Here is a 24846-nt window from a genome sequence, read left to right as displayed (position 1 = left end):
CCCTCCCCTCCACTTTCTAGCCCCGCCCCTTACATCTCTTCCTAAGCCACGCCTCCTCGCTCTATGGCACCGCCCACTTTTTCTCGGTCCCCACCTCTACTAATCGCTGCCGTTGCAGACGGAAGCCAAACCCCTTCGCCGCTCACCAGCCCCTCCCCTCCACTTTCTAGCCCCGCCCCTTACATTTAAGCCACGCCTCCTCGCTCTACAGCACCGCCCCCTTTTTCTCGTTCCCCGCCTCCACCAATCGCTGCCGTTGCAGACGGAAGCCAAACCCGGTCAGCCCCCACCCCTTCCACCCCTCCGGCCGCCCCTCCCCCCCCCGCTGTCGTTGCCTCCTCCCTCCTCCCCCATTACAACAACGACAACGAAGACGAGAGGACAAACATCGGCTGCGAGCCCCTCTCCTCCATCCGTCGTGACGCCCATCGCCTTCCCTCCCCCCCCCAGCAGCAGCAGCCGCCGCCTGCATAGCGATGCCGAAGAGAAAGGTGCGTGCCTCTGGGGGTTGTTGTTGTTCTTCTTCTTCTCGGGCGGGCGGGCGATGGCGGTGGTGGTTGGCGGCCTCGGCGGCTATGGTGGTGGTGGTTGACGGTCGCTTGAGGAGAACGGCGGCGGGCACTCTCGCCCGTCGGCCATGTTACAAAGCTTCGCCTCGGCCTCGTCTCCTCCTCCTCGTCTCCTGTCGCGGGTTCTCCTCAGCGCCACGTTTGGGCCGTGGCGCTCTTTTTGTCGTCGTTGTCGTCGTTGAAAGTCGCTTGCGCGCGGTTTGGCGGCGACGGTTGTGGTGGTTGTTGTTGTTGTTGTGGTTGTTGTTGTGGTGGTTGTTGTTGGGAGTTTTAATTAACGGTGGCGGGTTTGGTTGGTGTTTGTTGGTGATGGGGTTGTAGAGAATAACAACACTGGCCCACCTCGGCTGCTTTGCTCTCACCAGCCACAGCTCAACGACCCACACACTAGGGTGGTGAGGGTGGTGGTGGTTGAGGTTGGTTGGTGTGGGTGGTTGGTGTGGGTGGTGGTTGAGGGTGGTTGAGGGTGGTTGGTGGTGGTTGAGGGTGGTTGGTGGTGGTTGAGGGTGGTTGGTGGTGGTTGTGGGTGGTGGTTAAGGGTGGTTGGTGGTGGTTGAGGGTGGTTGACGTTGGTTGAGGGTGGTGGTTGAGGTTGTCGGTGTGTGTGGTTGTGGTTCCGCGTGTCGGAAAGCAAAAAAAAACATCGTAAACCCACGGGCCAGAGCCGTCAAATCCACTGCTGGATGAAGGCTGCGTCGTAACGATAAACTTCACAAAACCCGCGCTGTTTACCCGGTATTCTTGTCCCGTCAGATTGAGTTTTAAACCGCAAAAAAACGTTTTTTTGCCTGTCGATTTGTGTGTATGGCGCGCTTCTCTCCTCTTGCGATGGGACTTTGTAGGATGAAGGGTTGCGATTTATAAGAGGCACGGGGGGGTGGTCCATTGGTCTGTAACAAGGTGAGCGGCTTACGAATCGCCGCTTTGTGAGGTTAGCGAAGGCGTTCTCTTGCCCACCTTGTTTGTGAGAAATGAAAACGACTCCGCACGCCCCGTGGTTTAAAATGCACGTGTTCAATGCAACTGTTTGAGCACTAGTTGCACTTTGTGGTGTGCAACTAAGGAAAGAGGGGGGGGGACACCAGAGAGTGTTTTACAAAAGTGCAATCGTGTCTGCGGTGCTGTGGATTTTTTTGGGTTTTTTTTTACGCAACGGCTTCGCGAAGTGGCATTGCTTCAGAGTTACCAGGCAAGGTCATCCAGCAGTGGATGAATGCAATGGGGGGCTGCGTGCCGACACACTGCACAGGTGTGGTTGTTGTTGTAGTATTATGTAGTTGTAAGACGAATTGCAATAGCGGAGTGCTTGCAAATGGGCACGACTGTTGTTACCTTTGAGGTGGTGGTCTGTCAAACCTTCTTGCTGAGTGAGCCACGCTCGGAATTGATTCCTGTCCACGTGAGAAGTCGTGTTTGGTTAAAAGTTACACAACTTGGTTTCGTTATTAAAGTACACGACGCGTGGTTGCTACTAGTGTTTTTTTTGTAATTCTGACCGCAAACATTGGCGTGTTAATGATGATAATAAGCGCGTACCGGTGATGTGACGTGTGGTTACCGTGGCTGGTTTCCATTGTTTCCGTTACGCGTGCAGACAATACGTTTTAAACAAAACCTCATTGGTTTTAAGTGCAATTAAATATGATTGTTAATCCACTTATATTTGAACTTAATTATTGACTGAAACGAAAGGGGGAGTCTGGGCTTCAGCCCTAACGCGACACTGCCGAGTGTTCAAACGCGTCGGCATGATCATATATTTGTTGTTGTTTGAGTAGTCATTATTTATCTTCATTTGCGTTGCCGTTTGATCTCTTGTTTTCCCCTCCTCGGTCTTTTGATGATGTGATCTGGTGAAAGTTGTTGCTTCAAGTGCGATGCGCTCAGCTGCCGTGATGTTTACTTGTTTTTGCGCGCGCGCGCGTGTTTCAAAAATCGAACTTAACGAAGTTAATTCTTCGTGTTGTGCTTACAACAACAATAACAATGTCGCGGCCACCTTTTAAACTCTCAATGCATCGATGCATTGTGCACAAGTCGTATGTTGTGGGATGATACAGCTTCGGAACGGTGGCCACATGAAAATATGAACGAGGTTTTTTCGGTAAAGTCACGTAGATAAAAATAATTTTTTTTATTTAACTTTCATTAATTTTAATTTTTATCTACGTGACTTTACCGGAAAAAACCTAAGAATATGAATCCTTGCAGTCACGAAAGCTTCAAATCTAGAATTAATATGAACGAGGTCAACTTTGCGTTTGTGTGCAAACTTTGCAATTGCGTTTGTGTGTTCATCGCAGACGTTTTGAGAAATAGCACGGCTTAATTGATTGCTCGATGGTAATGACCTTTATTGAACACTGTAAATGCCAGGCTTATTTGTAACGTGGATTAGTTTTTTTGTGCGCGTTATGTTTTTGGTGGGGATTAGCAACCTAATAATCTAATAGGTTTAGCATCCTCTTAAAAAACCTACGCGGGAAACGGCGGCGTCCGGGGTGCTTGCAAACGAACAGGGAGGTATAGCTTTAAAAACCCGGACAGGTAAACGAGTCTTTTAAGTGTTCGGCAGACAACTTTCTGCAACCGTAGAGTCCACCAGAGCCTTCAAAAATATAAAGTTACAGTACCATAAAAATACTCGTGTGTATCGCCTTTTTAAAAAAGTTTAAACTTGGACTCCAGACACAAGAGGCAATAATCTTCTCGGTTTGGCGGCGTGTCTATTAATAGAAAAACGCTGCCCGCAGAGGTAAAACCTCTGGTCTGGCATTGGCCGAGCGAGGCCGGAGAGCGACGGAGGTAAAACCTCGGAGCCTGGCACCACGAGAGCCGAGGCCTCTGCCTCCGGAGGGAAAACCTCTGGGGCTGGCAAGGCAGCCGGCGACGCCGTTCGAGAACGTTCCCGGGCGCGGTCCCATTGGCCGCGTTCGAAAAAGTGCGCGCCGACGTCACGCCGGCGGCGACCAATGGGAGGCTTTCCCGCCAAGCCTGACGTCACGCGCGCATGTAAACACGGGGTGACGGCTCTGCTACGGTCACTCCACTGTTGGATGGGAATTATTATTTGGTTCTTTCGGTAAAGTCACGTATGAAGATAAAATAATAAATAAAATAAAATACTAGCATACGACGTTTCGATTGCAACACAAGCAATCATCATCAGGTATAAATTAAATAATTTAATTTATAATAATTTAATTTATACCTGATGATGATTGCTTGTGTTGCAATCGAAACGTCGTATGCTAGTATTTAATTTATTATTGAATTCTACGTGACTTTACCGAAAGAACCAAGAAGATGAATCCCTGCAGTCACGAAAGCTTTACATCTAAATCCATCCACATCCTACCAGGCAAAGCCCACCGAGGCATTCGTTTTTCAAAAGCGACCTGGCCACCACAAACGATAGCTCAACAAAGTGGCCGATCACTTGGACATTTAGAGCAGCAAAATAAGTCGTCTAAACGTGTCTCTAAAAGGATGAAGACTGCCTCGAGGTTTATCCATCTCACTCTTTTGCAAAGTAATAACCCACCTCGCGTCCTGCAGCACACGAGCTGATTTGAGCCACTTGGCTTGAATCGGGGTTAAGGGTGTCTTTGTTGTTTTTGTTGAGACGAACCGTATTGTGTTTGAATGTGAAGCTTTGTTGAATGAGGCGTCATGCATGGATGCATCGGCGATTATAACCTCCCGTAAAATAGTTCAGCGATGTCACATTTCGTTTATATACGTGTCTCCATGTAAAAAAAATTAAAAGTATCTGAATATTTATACAGGACGAATCCGATGAGCTCTAGAGCTCTTTTTCCACAGCTGTCCAGTAGTAGTATAAGTATAACCTACCTTAGCTTACCCATAATAGATGTTTTTTGGGGTTAAATCACGGAAATATATAAGTGTCGTTAAAACCCGCCACCACCCGACACAGCCAACTAGTAAGGGTTGTCACGTAAACAGAACGTGCCAATTCGTCACTAGTACAGCACACCGGTTGTGTGTTGGAGAGTCAAGCCACAACATTTATAAACGGAGTACGACGTTTCGCCAGTAATTACTACTAGCTTCATCAGGCCTTAGCTTAGTTTTGCCTTCCGAGTTCATTAATTTGAGTATCACCAATCTGTGGGGAAGTGAGCAGTGATTGTTATGTGGACAGACTGCTCTCCACTTTGTCAATGTGGAATTTCCGCCACTTGGCTCAAGGCCGTCAGCGTGCTGCACGAGATGCAGTTGAATAGGGGCTTACACTAACTGGTTTAGTTTGAACTGCTGCTGTTGATTATAGATGAAGGGGAGATGGAATTTTAGGATCTAGTAATAGGTTTTTACCCTTTTAACTGGTACAAAATCTGATACCTTTATACAAGGCATCATGTTTGCAATAACCTCAACACAAGAAGTCAAAATGCAAACAAAAAGAAACAACTCTGATGATGATAATGATATGCACTGTCCTTGAAGTTGATTGGTCCACACCCGAGACAGCTTTCTTTAGAGCCTAGTCTCCATTGGTGTTGGACCAGATGACGCCAAAAGGCGTACAACTCAAATCAACTTCAAGGACAGTGCATATCATTATCATCATCAGAGTTGTTTCTTTTTGTTTGCATTTTGACTTCTTGTGTTGAGGTTATTGCAAACATGATGCCTTGTATAAAGGTGTCAGATTTTGTACCAGTTAAAAGGGTAAAAACCTATTACTATATTTTGCCACTGGTAAAGGAGATCTCATAGTGTAAACTTTAGGATCCTTTACACAATAGGCCACTGACATGAAGTGGGAGCGTGGGGGATGTAAGTTTGAAAAGCAGAGAATGTATTCTGGGCTTGTGACAAGAAAAAAAAAGCTAAAATTACGTAACGTTAATGGTAGAGTGGTAAAGTTTCTGTAATATATTTTTTCAACGCAACCAAAATGTATTGTTGTTTACTGTCATCACGCGAGTACCATTTAGTGTTACACCAACTGATTTGCTGGATTGTCTTTTATTTAACCAGGTAAAAATATATATATTTTATAATTCGTAGAATGTTGAGTCAAAATTTGAGAAATATGTTAGGACTTGGACACTGACACAGTGACCTGCTGTTGCAAAGAGTTCCCCGGCATGCTTTCATAATCCTCAGCAATAATGAAAAGCTAGCAGTAGTCCTAACTGAACTGTATGTGAACTGGATCCAGTGACTAGAAAGCTAGGCTGTACACCTGTGTGATGCTGCATTGACCTACTCACCGACTCTCTTCTCTGAAGCACTTGCATGAATGTTATTTGTACACTTTGCTCATTTCACTAATGGTTTCTGCTTTGTGTCTTTCAGTCTTCTGAAGGGGAAGTGGCAGAGGTGGGTACTTTTCATTTCAAGTCCTGACATTGTACACCGTTGGCCAAGATTGCATTACGACGTTTCTGTATCATTGCTGGCCACATGTTGACAGCGTTTCCGTGCGTGCGCAAAACCAACCACAGGGATACTGCTTACGAGCTTAATTTGTTACTCACTGTCGGTGGAAATATAGCCCAGTGTTGCATTTCACACATTCAACTTCACAATGCATACGAAGCCCATAGTTGAGCACGTCATGGTGTGCGCTTTTTGTTCAAACCAACCCATGGTCTTCTATCCCTAGCCGCTGGTCGTTTAGACGCGCAGAACCCCCATAGCATTGCAGGGTTTGTGTTGTTTTCTGGCCACATATTGACGGCCTTTCCACGCGTGAGCAAAACCAACCGCAGGGATACTGTCTACGAGCTTAATTTGTTTGCTCACGCTCAGTGGAAATCTAGCCCAGCTTTGCATTCCACACATTCAAGTTTTTTGTGTTTAGTTTGTCCTTTCCCACACCTCCGATTAGCACGGTTGGCTATGTATGGTGCGAAAGAAGTTCAACACGCGTACATGTTCACAATGCATACGAAGCCCAAAGTTGAGCATCTCACGGTTGCAATAACGATGCAACTAGGCGTAGCGTTCCACCCCCTGCCCGCCTGTGCAGCTACAACATTTCTCCCTGCGTTTTTGGTGATTTGCTCCCTCTTCCTTTTCCCTTTGCCCACAGCCTCGGAGACGCTCTGCCAGACTGTCCGCGGTAAGTGCATAATCCGCTTCTGATTAACCAGAGGAATGTGCTTAGCGCGCAGAGTTTGTGTTCTTTTTTGTCGGGCGGGCGGTGTTTTTTTTTTCCGTCGTCGTTTAAACCAACCGTGGCGTTCTATCCCCAGCCCTGCCGCTGGTCGTTTAGGCTAGCGGATCCCTGTAGCGGAGGGGTGGGACCGCGTTTGCTTGCATCTTTTCGAACGCGCACGGCTAAGTTTCCCGCCTCCTCGTCGTGGTTATGTAACGCTGGAGTCCGTTTAATACGAAGCGTCTGCTGTTGCATAAGTCGAGTTGACTTAAGGGATTAGGCCAACACGGTTACTACGTGTTGACCCCCCCCCCCATGCTCCCTCTTTTATGACAGTGCTGTGGTGGACAATAAAAAACAACCATAATAGCATTTCATTGTGCGCAGCTATGGCTGTAGTGCATTATTCCTCTTGTGTTATTGTTTTGCGTAACGTGTGTTTCCTGTTGCTGAATTGAGCGTAAACGTATTTTTTTTTGCGGTGTCATTTTTAATATTTAATGATTGTTTTTGCCAGTGCATGCCACTGGTATTTGCCTGCAGTGCCCTTGAGGCTCAGAGCCACTGGGCTACCAGACAGCAGTCGACAGTACTGGTTTTGCGAGTGCCAACCACATGTTTTTGAGTGCGCCAATGAGCACAGGATTTTGACCAAACACCTTTGTGCTAGACGCCATGGAAGTGATATTCTAATGGAACTTTTGAGGACGGAGGAGGCGTGGTTACAAGGCGCTTGTGCTGATATTTTGGCGGTATTTTTCCCCAGACGAGTGGGATTTATTGTCGCGGCTGTTTGGCAGTTGTTAAATCCTTTATATTAAGTTCACTTGCTTGCTTGCTTGTGCGCTTGCGACCGTGCAAATCTTTCGGTCGTTTTTTAACCCACTTCCCGTGATCCAATCGAGCTGACATTTTGCACACAGACACGTTGTGTCTGACAATTTATTTTCGTGAAAAAAAAATTCCAAAATTTTCCACTTTTTAGGAAAAAAAAAATGTCATATTTAATTTAAAATACCAATGTGATAAAAATGAAACTCTTACTCAAGAAAAACAGAAATGAATAATAAAATAAAACCGATGCCACGCATATAAAGGATTTATAGTGAAAAACTTTGTTTTTACGGGTTAATTTTTTAAAAATTCAAGCCAAATGACGGTGGATGCTTGAGTGAGCCATGCCGCAGTGGACTGCAAGCCATGTGCCAAGCGTCGATGATTCGCTTGAGGAGATATTCCTTTTGCTCAAAATTACAGAAGAGCATTTACAATGCTTGGCCGAGCGATGACAGTGAGTGTTATTCATGGTTCCCAGCTAAGGTTGAAAGCGTTGATGCGTTTAGCTCAGACTGTAACATTGGGTCACTAAGGCTCATAAAGATGATTCTATATAAATGGCGTGTGAGCACAAGGTTTTGGGTGCTATAGAAAATGGCCCAAATTGGTCATCTGGTGGCGTGCGACATCGTCATATTTTTGTGCGGCTGGAAATGTAACATTATGGCTGGTTAAATTACTGCTGTGGATACGCGAATTTTGGAAATCATTGCACAAACCCTGCATGATGTGCTTGAATTGTATTCTCTATTCAATGTATGGGGAAAGCTTGGTGTTGATGAAGCCGAGGCTCCACGGTGGCGAGATGTTAACTACCTTGCCTACTATACAGGAGGTAGTGGGTTCGGTCCCGACCCTGAGTTCACATGTTAGCCCCGTGGTTGCGTGGATTTTACTCCGGGGGGGGGGGGGGGGGGTGTCCTCCGGTTTTTTCCTCCATATTTTGAATCGACATCACGCATTTAGATTGTTTGACTGCTATAAATTACCACGTGATGATGAGCCATTTTCTTGAGCTATCCTTTGTGATCGGTCGTTTCTGAAAAAGAGTTGTCAGAGCTCAGTGGGCCTTACCTGGTAAAATAAAAAAAAGTTAAGTTTTAAATTTAAGTCCTCCAGTCGAGACTGAACTAGAGAGCAATAGTGTACACAAAGTGTGACTTAAATTTCGATTTAAAGCTTTCGTGACTGCAGGGATTCATCTTCTTGGTTTTTTCGGTAAAGTCACGTAGAAGGGAAGTAATAAAATAATAAAAATTAAACATAATAAAATAATTATTTTATTATGGTTTTTTAAATAATACAATTATTTTATTATGTTTATTTTTAATAATAAAAATAATTATTTTATTATTTTTATTATTTTATTACTTCCCTTCTACGTGACTTTACCGAAAAAACCAAGAAGAAAAAGTGTGACTTGAAAAGCACTCTGACCAATGAAGACAATCAGTAGGTGGCCGGGTGGCTCAAGAGGTTGAAGCGCTCGACTGGCACCGTTGGGATTCTGGGTTCGAATCACGGCGGCCGCCCGGTGGTTATGCCGGCGGGCTCTCAAAGTGAGGCGCGGTTGATGGTCTCAGGCCGGCCACCAACGTGAATTGGGACTGCTGGTTCGGCGGGTCGTTGGGTGAACTCGTGGGCTCTGTTCGTTCGTTGCAGAGGCCGTCTCCCCCCAAGCCAGAGCCCAAGCCAAAGAAGACACCCACCAAGGTGAGAGGGGGGGGTGGATCTGTAGGCACGTGTGTCGTTTTGAGGTTCTTGTTATGGCGAGAGTGATAAGCGGAACCCTATCTTGGTGCTTTCCTTTTTGAAGGAGGCTTTTCAAATGTAATTAGAAACATGCATTTAGACTATTTAGATTATTTTGCCGCGATAAATGCCCAATTGGTAAGCCACTTTGTTGAGCTATTATTTGTGTCCATGTCGCTTCTGAAAAAGAAGCTAATAGCTCTGTGCTTTACCTGGTAAGATAAAATAGTTTAGTTTTATTAGTTTTTTTAAGTAATTAGTTTACCGTTCCAATACTTTGCACTCCTATCGTCTTTTGTAACTTTCTGACCCACCCCAACCGGATATCTTCATAGCTCATGGGATTCCTCCACTATAAATAAATATTCTGTTTCTGATGTATGTATGTGGACTTCTTTCGCACCATACATAGCCAACCGTGCTAATCGGAGGTCAGTCTAGATGAATATCGGAAGGAGGAGCGCTCGAGACGGCCGCAGAAGTGCATCTGAAAGCGCGCGATGTGGTTACCACCATCTTTGTTCAATGGTTAGCCAGAAGCCACTGCAAGGATGACCGGAGTTTGCGTGATTGGGGTTATAATGCAAGGCCCGAGAACATGGCCAGCACAACTGAGACCCCGAGTTTTTTAATCTGGGTTTTGGCCACCCACTGTGTATGTTGTATTATCCGGTGGATGATGGTTTAAGCTTGGTTGCCAATGGCTGCATGAAAAGAAAAAAAATAGTGCTATTTGGCTTTTCACTTAATTCAGTATATGTCAGCTTTGCAGATATGTGACACACACATTGACAAGTGTGGATACTAAGCCTATTAACCCCTTCCTGTTCAAAGATGTCTACAACTTGGAGGGGTGGTTGCCCCTTTCACCGCTCAATCTCGGAACACGCAAGCGGTTAGCATTAGTTTTATTTAGGGAGGAGTTGCGCTGCTGTTTTTAAAGACACGGTACTGTACTCGCCGCAGAGATGGGTAGCAACACGACCGCACGCCCTCCCGCACAGCCTTTTCAGATTCCATTCGGAATTGGTTCCGGTCCAACGATGTACGCGTACGGAAGCAGAACGGGTAAGGAACAAGCCTCTCGATGTGACTTTGTGTTTTTTGTTTTTCCTCCTGTCACCAACCTCGGTGGGGTTGGGGTGCTTGCGGTGGGTATTTAGCGAAAGTCAGCGGAGGCTTCCGAGGAGAACCGGGACAATGAGGAGGTGGAGAGGATGGAGGAGGATGCCGCTGCCGGCGACGCCCTGGGTTCCGACGATGTGAGCACCTCCTCGGAGAAGGTGTCCGCAGAGACCGCCCCTGCGGAGAACGGAGAGAAGAACGGCGACGAGGTGGGAGAGAATGCGACGTCGGGCAAAACCCTCTCTCTGACCTTTGACTTTTTGTGAAAGTGAAAAATATGGGCCAAATAGCTGCTGGCGTTGAAATAGATTTTTTAAGTGGATTTTTTGTTCCTTAGGTTGCGGTGTACGTGAGCGTTTAAACTCAGGGGGGTGAATTTCAAATGAACCGGGCTACTGGTCGTCTTCAAGAAGTCAGTTGCAAATCCGATTGCATTGGGTATTGTTGAGTTGTGGGCAGATGTGTGAAGAGGTGGGATGTGCGAGCAGCTTTCGAAAATGAATCGCATACACAAGTCGGATTTTGGGCAAAAAATAGAGCCGTTTGCCCTTGCATATTTGTCCAGTAACCGACTTGACGACTTTACACTGTAGACAAAAACCAGTGCAAATGCCTAAAAACATTGGAAAATGCTATATAATGGTGGTGCCAACAGCAACAGCATTGGCCAAAACGTGCTCTTGATATTCACCTTAAAAACACATTCCTGCGGAGGGAGCTGGTAGGAACGTTGGGTTGCTGGGTCAATGGCCAGGGGCAACGGCGGCGTGGTGTATTCCGCAAATATGCCCGACTGTGAGGGCGGGCACAAGCCGGCGTGAGTAGGTTAAACATTGAGTTTTATAAGGGCACCACGGGGTGACCAGCCCCTCCCCACCCAGCCCAACCCCACCCTCCCCACCCAGCCCCTCCTTGCACGACGGACGGACACAATAATCCCCTGTGGGCTGGTGGAACCAGTGGGTTTCTACCAGTATGAGGCCCATGATTTCCAGGCTGGCTCAACTTTATTCTCACAAAGCAGTGCCTTAACTGCACCAGAGCAATAACTTGCCGGTACAATCTGAAAACGTGAATCGTTCATCAGACATCGGGCGAATGTCTTTGTCGTGTAAAGTTACAGGTCCTCGAGGCGATAACTTATTTATTTTCTTAGGTTAGGGTGGGGCAGAGTAGAGTTGCAAAGTCTTCAATTCTCACTCCTCTCTCTCTGTGAGCTTGAAGATGTAAAAAATTCAGACGTCGGGTATTCTTTTCTAGATTGGTGGATAAATTAACCAGGCAATTGGTGCCCTCAACAAAACAGGCCACCACGGTGGCGAGATGTTAATTACCTCGCTTGGTATATAGGTGGTTGTGGGTTCAATCCCGACCCTGACGCCTCTGTTTGGAGTTTGTGTGTTCTCCCCGTGGTCGTGTGGATTTTTTTCCAGGTCCTCCGGTTTTCTGCTCCACATTTAGAATCGCCGTGCGTTTAAGATTATTTGGTTGCTGTACATTTCCACAGGATAAGCCACTTGGTTGAGCTATCATTTGTGGTATCTATGTTGCTTCTAAAAATAGCTAAATAGCTCAGTGGGCCTTACCTGGTAAAATAAAAATGGTTTAAATCTACAATAGCACAGACCTTTTGCCAGCACTTGCACTTTCACGCGTTTGGTTTCTGCTGAATTTATTTAGAATCTTGTGAGCAGCCACAAGTGGGGGAGACTAAATCTCCACGTGGGTCCCAATCACTGCTGGGGAGTGTTTCTGAAAATCAGACGTTGAGGCTTTTGCTCGTCAATGACCTCCGGAGTGTTTCCGTGGTGCTCGCTCGATAGTTTCAACTTGGCGAGTGGGAGGAGAATGACTTTCGCGATCGCCACTCGGCGCGTACCACTGTTGTGCACGGTGTTGAAACCCGATCGGGCTTGCGGACCAACTACAAACATGCCCCCAAATGTCTTTGCTTATTGTTTTGCACGATTCCCCTTTTAACTTTCGTCGCTTTTTCCCCTTGCATGTCAAGTGCAGTGCATGTTATACTGTTACTCTTAACGATAAAGGTGTCTCTTCTCAATGTTTTCTCCAAAAGGATGGCAGATTGCATGGCTTAAGTTTGCAACAGGGGGAGGGGGGGGGTGGAGGGGGTAGGGAACCTAAGGCCCCCCCACTTTATTTCATAAAACACGAGGCTGACGATTTCCAAACAGCCCCCAAACAATATTTACCTGTCATGGGTGAGCGTCAAAGCCAAACTAATTGTGTACGAGAGGGCGACGTTTCTTTGACCCAGCAACACTGCATTCCTATTATCGGAAGCCTCAGTCACTGCAATGGCCTCCGTTTAGCGCGGTCGGCTACATACAGTGCTAAACAAGTTCAACATACGTATATCTGTTAATGTGTTTGGCCCACGCCAAATGTAACCTCAGTCGTATTTGGCTCTCGGTAAGGAAACGGTTTCCCAACTCTGTACTTAAACAATTGGCCTAAACTGCAGCTTTAGTGTGCACTTCAAAATATTTTTTCGTGCCCGTGACAGTTGTAGTTGTTTACCTCGGAATGCATCCTTCTGTTCGCCGTGACACCGCATGGCTTGACCCTCAATCTTCCTCTTCCCTCTTCTCCTCCTCTCCATGAATCCTCGAACCGACCCCACCCCTACCCCCGGGAAGATCTTGGTGTCGCGCACGTGCGTGTGCGTGTTCCCTGCAAGCGATTGCCGCAGCTCGCTTCCCCTGAGCGTTGCCGGCCCCTCGGCACCAGGGAGGGTGATGCTGGGCATGAGTGGTGACGGTGGCGGCGGTAGGAATGTCCTTCCCAGAGTGTGCCTCCTTTTGTGTTCCCGCGTGTGCGTCGCAACCGGGGGGGGGGGGGGGGGTCAAATTATTGTAGGGCATTGCGGTGGCGTTTGCATGTCTGTCTGTCCGTGGTCGCGTGGGTTTTTTTCCCCTCTACATTTCGAATCGGTATGCGCTTTTAGAGTGTGTGGCTGTTATAAATTTCCACGTGATGAGCCACTTTGTCGAGCTATCATTTCTGGTCCATGTCACTTCTGCAAAAGAGTTGTACAGCTCAGTGGGGCTTACCTGGTAAACTTAAAAAAAAAGTTTGCAGTGCCTCCTGGTCCTTAGGCTGAAGCAGTTTGACCTTGCGTGTGTAGAATGAGGTCAAATTCAGTTTGTGTGGGCGCTTTCTGTTGCCACTGTTGTTACCTGACACTGTCGTGGATATAAAACAAGTGGGGAAAAAATCGCCGGCCACGTTCCCCCATTGAGGAAGCAACGAGCATTAGAGGAGGTGCTCATGAACATTTGCGGAATCTTGAGTCTGCAAAGGCCACCTTCCTACGGCATGGACTGGTATATCGGTAGAACGACAGCCTCTCGCTGTTGACTGCCCACAAAGTGGTGCTTATTTTACTGCCAAGAGAAGAACGATAGGGTGCTGATGGACGCTTTTTAAAACGCGCAACAGATCTGATGTCAAATGTAATTCATAATTGCAATCAGAATTCGACCAATATTCCCCTTTCTAATTATAATTGACTCGGGGGTCTGCATCTGAAAATCCCCTTGCAATGAACTGCATGGTGAGTGTTTGGATACAGGGTGGCTTACTCACCTCAGGAATAATAATAATTCTATTATGAGTGAGTTTATTTTCACGTGGAATTTCATGTTTGTTAGACAGTTGTTTGGTAACGGCTGGTAGGCAACCCTCAGTTTTTTTTATGGCGTGGACCAAACTGTTTGAGGATTCGGCAGTCCTGTGACCCGTCTTGTAAAAAAGATAATCGAAAGTCATTTTCTCCCGGAACTAGTACGACAGTCGTAAGGAAATTTCACTGGATGGAAGACGACTCTAAAGCACAGATAGCTCTTTAGGCTTGGCTGTGCGTCCTGGGCGGTCTGACAGAAATGTTAAACTTTTGTTATTTGGGGAACAAAAAATAATGTAAAGTCACTGTCAGAGTGGCTTTGTAATGTGACTGGAGTGACGTATTACACAGTGCAGGAGTCAAGCGACAAGCTAGATGCGGACGATACGATTAGTTCAGCAATCGACTAATTGCCTCTGATTTCCTGCGGTGCCATCACACTGAAAATGTATCGGTCTCATAGGTAATGCTCCAAACTCGTATTGGACAGCCCAGCCACACAGGAAATGGGTGCATATCAACTACAAGCTGCGAGCAGGTTTTCTGTGTCGCATCTTCCTTAATGTCATCTTCTTGGTTCTTTCGGTAAAGTCACGTAGAAGGGAAATAATAAAATAATAAAAATAAAACATAATAAAATAATGTAGTAATATAATACAATCATATAATATAATAAAAGAAAATACTATAAAATAATATTTTATTATTATTTTATTATTTCCCTTCTACATGACTTTACCGAAAGAACCAAGAAGATGAATCCCTGCAGTCACGAAAGCTTTAAATCGAAATTCCTTAATGTCATTCAACAGAATCAGAATATGCATTTATACTGGAAGAACCCAGTAATCTATGAAGCTCTTTTCTTTCACCGATGTCCTGTCGGGGCTCGGGGTCAAAACTTTACAACAACAAACAGTACAAACACAAGACAGGAGGGCAAAGTATAGGCCAGGGTAAACAAATCACTTAAAATTACATGTACACAAATAAAACAACTGGCCACGAGAATGCTCTTATCATAAATTATTGAAGCCACGCTGCCTGCAGCGCTGTGTCGAAACACAGCGCCACCTTTGAATGCGCCGCCGCTTATCAAACTAAACTGTTAAACTATTTTTTATTTTGCGAGCCGTAAGACCCCCACTGGGCTGCGTAGCTCCTGCAGAAGCGAGCTGAGCTATCACAAAAGACAGCATCAAGTTTGTCACAAATGATAGCTCAACAGAAGTAGATTAGCATCGTGGAAATTTATAGCAGCCAAATACTCTAAACGCGTGATGTTGATTTCTAAATGTGGAGGGAAAAACCGGAGGACCCGGAGTAAAAATCTTGCACGACCACGGGGAAAGAGAGAGACATACAAACTCCAAATACACATCTACGGTCTTCGGGGTCGGGATCGAACCAACGAACTCCTGTATAACAGGCGAGGTAGTTAACATCTCCTAGCCACCGTGGTATCACTGCAGGCGCAGCACGTAGGTGAATTATTAGCGTCTTAGCTTGCTGCCTCTTGGGGGAAGGAGGTGTCAAAATTATTGGATCCCACCTGCTCTTTAGTGGATTTCTGAAACGGCAATTGACGCAATGCCTCCATTCATTGTCCCGGAGCAATGAATTTAATGTTGGCTCAATTGGACGAAATCTTGCAGCAGTGTATGTCTCCAGTGTCCCCGAATTTGTCAATTCTGTAATGAGGCTCGATGTGAGTTGACCTGGATTTTTAATAGGCTCCCACACAGTTAACAAGCAAAGTGAAACTTAACACTCGAGTTTGGTGAGAGTTGCATGAAAATGCGCAGCTGTAGTTGGCTTTATATAAAAAAAACTCTTTTTTTTGGTTCCTTTGCATGCAATTGGCGTTCAAAATTTTACCGGCTGCTGTGCATTAACCCTGTGCTCTAACAAAACCTGCTATCGGCCCTGTTTTTAGATGATGAGGTTTCACTAATCCCATGGGTCGCTGCTGCTGTGTGCAATGCTGTCTTTTTTGCCGTGTTTTTTTTTTGCTGTGTTTTGCTGTGTGTGTGTGGTTTGCCTTCTGTGACGGCCAATTTGCTTGCAGCTTGTTTTTCTTTTTCAAACTCGTGATGCTTGTTTGTTTCGAACGGGCGTGGCGGCATCGGCCGCTGCGCCTTTGGTGTTCCCCTTCTCGTCGTTTTAAAAATGTTGACGTCAAAGTTGACGATGTGAGTCAACGTATTAAAATCGGCAGAAGGAAGTGTGTGTTTTAGTCGGAACCTCGGTGAACTAGTTACGCGCAAACGGCAAACCTGTTGCCCTGCACGTGGGTAATTCATGCCCCTAGAAAATATGGTGAGATGTGTGCATCTCTCACAGTATTGTAAGCCTTGTGGCGTTTCTGGCGGTGGTGGGCGGTGTGGATTTAGAAATGTCGTGGTAAGTTGGGCAGTGTTGTTTAAACGGCACCCAGCCTCGTGCAATCCATTCATGGGCGATGGAGGGCATTTGCGAGTGCATGGGGGTGAAAGTCTTCTCTTGCCTTCATGTTGGGGAAGTGTTTGAAGCTGTTATTTCTCAGCTGATGTAACAGCACCGTTATTTTTTTTTTCTCAATGTTGTTGGGCTTTTTAAGAACTTTTTCATCCCCAATGGGCAGATATGAATACATTGGTGGGGCTTTACTTTCAAGATATTTAATGAAAATTAACCGAATGGTTACGTCGACAGCAATGGGGCTTGCGAAGATGTGAATCTGGCCCTTGGATTTTGCTTAATGAGGTGCGATCGAAGCGTCTCCGTGACCTACATTCCATTGGAGTGGTGCATTTCTTCTGTGCATTTTGGGTCAAAGACTCTTCGATCAACCCTCTGATGGCCTGACAGTGACCTGGTCTGGCTGGTTTATCCTTGCCTCTGAGAGTGCACACGGGGCTGAAGCGTTGCGTATTTTGTGAGTTTTTTTTTTCCACGTCTCTCATTCTGCGATCGTTCGCGGTCGACTCTGCGCGTTTGCCGAGCCGCGTTGACCCGCTCCGTTTTGTTCGCGGGAGGCAGAAATATTTATTTTCGTTTTAACTCGCGGTCAGACGCTCCGTTACAGCACGCCTGACGTGCATCGCCGCCTTTCATTTGAATGCAACAGCAATTCAATTACCGCGAGGATACGAGCGATGAGCGTACGTGCGTTGAATGTCTTTGCGCGGGTTTTTTTTAGGCGGCAAGCGCACGCTCCGGTTAACTGGGGGTCCCCCCGCCCTCCCTCCCTCCCTCCCCCTTCCCCGTTGCGCCGCAGATGAAAGCGAAGGAGGAGCAAGCGGCGATTGAGAAGCCGGCCGAGAAGGAGCAGCTGGCCGCCACCGTCACCTCCGCCGCACAGACGCCACCGGCCTCCCAGCCCAAAGCGTCCGCGCCGGACGCGGTGAAGCCCGCTCCCCCTCCTCCGGCCAGCGCCGCCTCGCAGGCCAAGCCCACGCTCCCCCCCAGCGAGCCGCCGACGCCGGCGGCCCCCCCGGCGGTGCCGGCGAAAGCCACGCCCCCCGTCCCGCAGGCCCCGCCCGCCGCCCCGCAGGCTCCGCCCGTCGCGGCGCAGGCCCCGCCCCCGCCGGCCAAGGCGGCGGCGGCGGGGGGCGGCCCCCCCGCGGCGAACGCGGTGGCGGCGCCGCCTCCCTCGGCCCCCCCCGCCGCCCCCCCCGCCGCCCCCCCACAGGCGCCGACGCTGATCCTGAAGGCGCCGCCTCCACCGCCGCCGCCACAGCAGCAGCAGGCCCCGCCGCCGCCGCCGTCCGTGGTGGTGCAGGCCCCGGCCCCCGCGGCGCCGGCGGCCGTGGCCGTGCCGGGCCCCGGCCCGACAATGGTGGCGATGCCGGGCCCTCCGCCGACTTCGGAAGGAGGCGTCATTAAGGCGGCCGAGTAAGAACGTCGAGACGACGCCATCGTCGCCGCCGCCATCGTCAGCGCCGCCATCGTCGACGCCACCGTCAATGCCCGGCTACCGTTTATTTTAATCGTTCTCTCTCTCTCCCTCCCGTTTTGCGTGTGCGCGCGTGTGAGACAGATAACAGCCATTGGATTTTTCTCTGCAGCTGACGCCGATTTGTGTTGAATCACACTAGCTTCTTTGGATATAATTTTTTGTTGTTGCGGCTAGTTGCATACAGACTTCTCTCTGTTTAGAGCATAACCGATTTTTAGCACCTTTCCGAGATTGATTTTTTTGGGTACCTTTTACCGCTAGAATATTGGCAGCGTTCACGATTTTTATTTTTTAAACGTAGATAATTGAGCTTTTCTTTTTTAGGCTATCTGTTTGGGATTTTTGGTTTGATTTTAGTTTGGGCTCACTTTGATTTTGACCTGGAAAGGCACACAGGTGTATGATTATTCTTGGGGGCGGGGGAAACATAAAAACGAAAGTCTTATCTCGATGCTGAAAATGCTTTTGTTTGGTAATGTGTAGGGCAAGTGTGGGTACGGATGGAATCTGATCAAGTCTAATGTATTTACATGTGATGTTGCCTTTCTCAGTATTATTTAATAAAACTCTTAGTTATTTAACTTTATATTTCCCTGTCAGATGTGGCAACAAAAGCATTAAATGGCCACATCACCTTGTTTTGCCCATCTCAAATAGTTGGCATACAATGAAATGAGTAATAACTTTGCAGAAAAGCTAAATATTTTCAGAGGGGAGCATTTTCTGTTGGTCAAAGTATCCGCAACTTTGTGTTGTATTTTCCACTACAGAGCGGAGTACACCACCATGCGTCCAAGGCGTTGGGTGTCCGATGCAGTTTGAGTGTTGGTGCATAATAGATTAATCTCTTTGGGGGGGGTGAGGGTGAGGGGGGAAGCTGTCAAAGCCCCATTCACATGTGGGCTCATCTTCAGGCCAAATAGTTTGGGCATTCCGACCTTTGTAATCCCTGCATTTGTAGCACATTTTAAAATGTTTTTATGAGTACGAACCGGGGAAAATTTTTTTACAGTGAGCATCACGAATTTTAAAGGTAACGTTTGAGAATTTACCAGACTTTGTATATTTTTTTAGCAACCCGATACACTCGGTGGGGGAGGTGGCCGTTGGCTAGACGTGCGCATGTGCATTGGGCTGGAACCGCTACACACACACCCAGGTGGCACTGACCGTGATACTCGACAAGTCTTCTGACAACCTCGGGCTATCGGTGCTTCCATTCTGCGATCAAACTTCTTGACTCGCCACTCGGAGAAACTCGGGCGCATTCGGACCAGTTGGTTGTCTCCACACTCTGCCTTGATTAGGAAAGGCAAACTTGTGTAGTAAGTGGCAGGTCTTAATTCTGTCAGAATTATAACGGCAGTCCGCGGAGTCATCAACACCGTATTTGTTTTCTAAATGCTTCAATTGGAATGGTCCAATGGGCAGAGTTAAACATGTTTCTGTTTAAAGTTTGTTTTGAAGGCGTGATGACGACCTGCGATTTGAACAATTGGATGCGCCTCCGATTATCACTGTCGGCTACGTACGATGCGAAAGAATTTCAAAGTGCTCACCCGACTGGGAGCATCTTAGTTCTTGAGTAAATATTATGGACGGAGCTGAATGGAAGGGGGGAGGCCATGATTGCCCAACAACTTTGAGAGAGGCAAACGGAGCGTTAGAGAGGTGGTGGAACCGTACCTTGCGTGTGGCGTCCATGCAACTCGTCCGGATGAATTATACTATCGGTCGGTGAAGTCTACGGGTGCAGTGCATGCGTTGTTCTGTGTAAGCGGCTTGCGTGCACGCAAGTCCAGCGGTGTCCTTCACTACGGTGTCAGCATGTTGCGTAAGGGTACCCACGGTGTAAGAGGAAGGTCCACGTATAAATTAAGTCGACTAAAAAAAAATGTACCGTGTAAAGCCAGACCAAACTGTTAGCTGTTTTTCAGAGGTGACCTTTCCACACGTGATTTCTTCCAAGTGGGGCTTATCATCATCATCACACGTGAGAAATTATATTAGCAGCCAAATAATTTAAGTTTGAAATGCGAAGGGCAAGGCCGTTGTAGAAAAATCCACGCGAACGCTGAGAGGTCGCACGAGCGCCAAATGCAAAGGACACTTGGGTTGGGGTCGAATCAACGACTTCCTGCGTACCATAATAATAGGGTTTTTCCCCTTTTTGCGTACCAGTCGAGGGAGATAACAGCTCCTCGCCACCACAGCGTTATATGTGTTGACGTCCCGGGAAAATATTTAGTTTTTCTTTAATTTTTCTTTTTAATTGGCTGCTTTTTGATGTTGGGTTCCTTCAGTACCGCTCACCTTTCGTTGGAGTTGCCCACTGTTGGTTAATGAAAGCAAAAATGTAAGACTTTGTGTCGCTAATTTTCTGAAATTGTGCTTTGTTTTTTTATTTGGGCTCTCACTTCCCAAGCACTCTAAGCATTTTTATTTTTCAAAGCAAGTTTTTGTTTTGTTTATTTGAGTAATATTTAACGAGCATAAAAAAAATCCAATAGCGCACTTGTCCCCCACCTTTGTAAAACAAAGAAATTATTTCTACAATTCCATTTGTAGCATGGCCAACGTGTTCTATAAAACTCTGAAGTTTTCCTTGTAAGAGAGAAGCGGCGGCGGTGGCGGCGGCAGCAGCAGCATTATCAGCGGGTGTCGGAGTGTGTACCGAGTTTGTCGTGGAGATTTGCTCGGGGGAAGGCTGGCAAACGAGCGCTTGTTTCCTTATTAGTTGTTGTTGTGCCACGGTCGTGTTCGCGTTGGTGCTTTATGTTGCTGGGCTGCTGTGTGGGTTTTACATTCCAGCTTGCGTTTGTTGTGGGGCCCGTGTTGTGAGATGCCGCCGCCGTTGCTGTTGATAAAACGACGGAGCGATGCTCGATGAGTTTCTCACCGCCCGACGTCAACGGGTTTGCAGTCGCCCATTTCGCCTGCGTTAAACATTGGCCTCTTTACTCCGCTGGGTTGCGCCAACGCGTCTGAAATAAACGAAACTCCTCGGGAGCTTTTGCTTCAAGTTAGGCCCCTCGGTCATTCGGCGTAATCACGTCGTTCGAGACGTTCGGTCGGGGCATTGAAGCGCAGAGGTAAATTTTTGAACGGAGTAAAACAAATATGAACGTGAAAGCCGTTTTAATGGGCTCGTTTGAAAGTTGAGCGTAAAAAGCAAGCGTCCGAGCAAATTTGGTTCAAATATTTGCGATTTAAGCGATAAATACGGCAAGTGGTGACGTTGACTGCTGTCCGCGGTTTTTCTATGGGCTCTTCTCTCTCAAGAGAGAGTTCTCTCTCTTGAGAGAGAGAAGAACTCGGGCATAAAGTTTAGGCTTTCGCTCGCCCCCCGTTCATCACGGGGGGGGGGGGGGGGGGGTCAACGCTATGGCTCAAAAGCCATCGACAGATATTAAAAGCAACGCCCAGATTGCGCGTTGCGTACTCTGCCGCTCGCCACCGCTCATTTTTGTAACCCCTCCTTCACCAGGGTTTGGTAGTCGATTCGCGGTTGGCAAAAGTGGGAATTTTTGACGTGCGCAGAAGTGCATTTTGGAGCTGGCTGCAGTGGCGTGGCTGTAAATTGGAATTTGTCCCAAACAATGGCTGATGCGATATTCTTTGGGTCTTTCGGTAAAGTCACGGAGATAGGTTCAGGACGACCGCTTGTGTTACGATCGAAACATCGTATAGTGTTTTTTTGTTATTTTCTTTGAACCTATCTACGTGACTTTATCGAATGACCCAAAAAATGTGAATTCCTGCAGTCACGAAAGCTTTAAGTCAAGATTTAATGGCTAATGATGCTGTAGCAGGACAAAGTGCCCAGAGCATTGCATTTCCCCCCCCCCCTCTTAGCTCCACTTATTTGTCTTAATTTCCCACTCAAAAGCCCCATTTTTTTTTGCTAACAAATGCAAATGTGTCATTTTTGATTTGGGAGGTAGAATTTTTATATATAAAAAATTTGGTTTACGAATTGTCTGTCCTGCAAACATTGCTGCTTTTTTGTGCTGAAATGTGTGCTCTGGACTGTGCTGTCAAATAGTTGTGTTTGGTCTGCATTTCCTTGATTTGGTGCGTTGTACCTTGTTGTTGTTGTTGTACCATGGCTTCCGCGTTGTATGTTAGGCCGAGCTCCTCCGCTCTGTGCTTTTGTCCGGTGGGGTGAATGGGGTGCGGGGTGGTTGGGACACGTTTCCATTCGAAATGGCCTCTGAATCTTAGGAGTTTTGGGTTATCCGTGGAGTTATTTGTTTGCGTGTGGGAGTTTTTTTCTTTTCTTCCGTTCTCCCTTCCTGCAACGAATTCGACCAGGTTCTCAGTGGTGAGCTATGGATAAAAAAAAAGCGGAAATAGCATCAATGTTTCGTGTTGTGGAAATATTAAATGTGTGTGTGCGCGCGCGCGTTTGTGTTTTTAGTTTGGCAGGGCGACAAAAAAAATCGATCTCAATATCACTACGTGGAGGTGTAACGTGTTGTGACAGGTATGGTGGGAGGAGGAGGAGGGGGGGGCAGTGGCTGCTGTTGCGATTCTCATATCTCGTGACCAGGTAAGAGGCCCCCACGCTGATGAGGGGAGTGGCAATGGGCCTCCACTTGTATTGAACCGCGAGGGGGGTTCGCCATCGGCTGGCACGCCAGTCCGTCACAACGTGGAGCGGAGAGAAGGGGCGTCTCCAGCCAAACGCCCGTGACCTCGTGCACGTTAGGGCCCCCCCCCCCTACATTCCCCCTCCCCAGCGTTAGCGGGACGTAATGATGTTGGCGGCTCATTTAAATTCTGTAAAAACAACAACAGGCCATTGACTGCAGTGCTCTTTTATTGGTACTTATGTAAAAAGGAGAAAAATACCACGGCAAATTCGGTTCAGATATTTGCGATTTAAGCGATAAATACGGCGAGTGGTGACGTTGGCTGCTGTCCGCGGTTTTTCTGTGGGCTCTTCTCTCTCAAGAGAGAGTTTTCTCTCTCTTGAGAGAGAACTTTATGCCCGAGTTCTTCTCTCTCTAGAGAGAACTCTGGCATGAAGTTTAGGCTTCCGCTCGCCCCCCGTTCATCACAGGGGGTGGGGGGGGGGTCAATGCTATGGCCCAAAAGCCATCGACAGATAAAAATCAACGCCCGCGAATGCGCGTTGCGTTACTCTGCCGCTCGCCACCGCTCACTTTTGTAACCCCTCCCTCCCCCACCAGGGTTTTGCGAGTCGATTCGCGGTTGGCAAAAGTGGGAATATTTGTTTTGTTTTTTCTCTTCCCGCCCTACCCATCTCGCTCGCTCGCTCTCCCACCAGGCATTTGGCCGTAGCATGATCTCCGCACGGTTGGGGTGGGGGTGGTGATGGTTGCAGGTTTATTTGTGCAGGTATTTCCAAGGCCGTTTTCAGATGCATACATACGTGGTTGTTTTTTTATTTTTTTCCCCATTGCAGTAGGTTTCCTATGCCTCGGTGGGTGGGTTACCAGGGCATCTGGTGCAAGTTTAAAAATAAAAAAACATCAGGTTCATTTGTACACAGTTTTTACAAGATTTAAAAAATAACATTTCAAACAGGAAGGGGGTGGGTAGATCTTTTATAATCACAAAATAGCAAAAAAAGACAACATGCAACCGTGTGTGTTTTTGATCACAAAATATTTTCCATGTCATTACAATTTTGACTGTATTGTCTTGTGGTAGAGTAATAATATTACATAGGCAGTTTGGATTGTATAAATAAGAAAAATGATCTATACGTGTGTTCCTTTGCCTCGGGATAAGTGTGTATTTAAACATGCAAAATACCAGCTCACAAAGCATTGCAAAAGAGTAGGTAGCGTAGTTTAATGGCTTCGACATTGAGCTAAGTTTAATAATGAAATAAAAAAAAATAGAGCATTACTGTTTCGTCACTCTACAGTTTCAGAATTGAGTGTTTGTATTTTTATACAACTTAGTCATGCAGACATCGCTGTTTTATTAAATTGTTTTTTGTGAGTAAATTGTAGTAATAGGTAATAAAAACATGTTGAAAATACACGCGGCTCGTTTGGGTTCATGTTCGCCTGTGCTTTTTATTTTACATTCACACACTTAGTGTTCATTGTTTTAACTGTTGACTTTTTTTTGTATTTTACCAGGTAAGGCCCACTGAGATTTTTTTTCAGAAGCGAACTCGCTATCACAAATAATAGCTCGATGAAGTGGTGCATCAGCATCATCGCGTGTAAATTTACAGCAGCAGCCAAACACTGAAACGCGTGGTGATGTTGATTCTATACTCGTAGACCCATAGACTCAGAGACCCATAGAGATTCAAACTAAACTTTTAATTATTGCGTGTAAGGGACCTCACTGAGCTGCAGTGTTGCTCTTTCATAAGCGGCCTTGTTATCACAAATGATACCTCAACGAAGGGGCTTATCGCGTGGATATTTATAGCAGCAGCTAAATACTTTTATGAAATAGGGGGCGGTGGAGGTGTGGAAACAAAGGAATTTAAGCCTGGAGATGATCAAAGAAGCGGGAACCAATTGTTGGAACAATGTTAGGCAGAAATGTCACAAATATCCAATTATGATGACCTCGTAGTTATTTAAAAAGGTGAGATCAAGCCGACGAGAAGCAGAAACCCAATTGCCCTCTGTCGCAGGTGCGCACTTTTTGACATTGGGAACAAAGCGAAACATTTTAAAGGGGCGAGCCGGTTTATGGAAAGGTTTCTCTACCCTAGCTGCATGGAATTGATCAGAATCTTGTAATAAAATCAAGACTTGGGTTCTGTAGCACTATATAGTTACTGTATTGCCATTGTAAGTTCTAAATTGACTGCCACTGGATTCTCCGATGGTAATATTTTTCA

General features: G+C 46.8%; 1 protein-coding gene across 1 annotated transcript; it reads left to right on the top strand.

Annotated features, from left to right (window-relative positions):
- The first annotated feature begins 348 nt into the window (after nucleotides 1-348).
- On the top strand, nucleotides 349-18584 carry LOC144735873 (uncharacterized). The gene is made up of 6 exons (XM_078618437.1): nucleotides 349-491; nucleotides 5901-5924; nucleotides 6640-6669; nucleotides 9205-9255; nucleotides 10458-10628; nucleotides 17325-18584. The coding sequence occupies exons 1-6, from the start codon at nucleotides 477-479 to the stop codon at nucleotides 17943-17945; spliced, it is 912 nt and encodes a 303-aa protein (XP_078474563.1). The 5' UTR covers nucleotides 349-476; the 3' UTR covers nucleotides 17946-18584.
- Nucleotides 18585-24846: the final 6262 nt, after the last annotated feature.

The sequence above is a fragment of the Lampetra planeri genome, chromosome 57 (genome assembly GCF_965212315.1).
Source record: "Lampetra planeri chromosome 57, kcLamPlan1.2.h2, whole genome shotgun sequence".
NCBI lineage: Eukaryota > Metazoa > Chordata > Hyperoartia > Petromyzontiformes > Petromyzontidae > Lampetra > Lampetra planeri.
The sequence above is the reverse complement of the archived record's forward strand: the minus strand, read 5'-3'. Positions and strand labels throughout refer to the sequence as shown.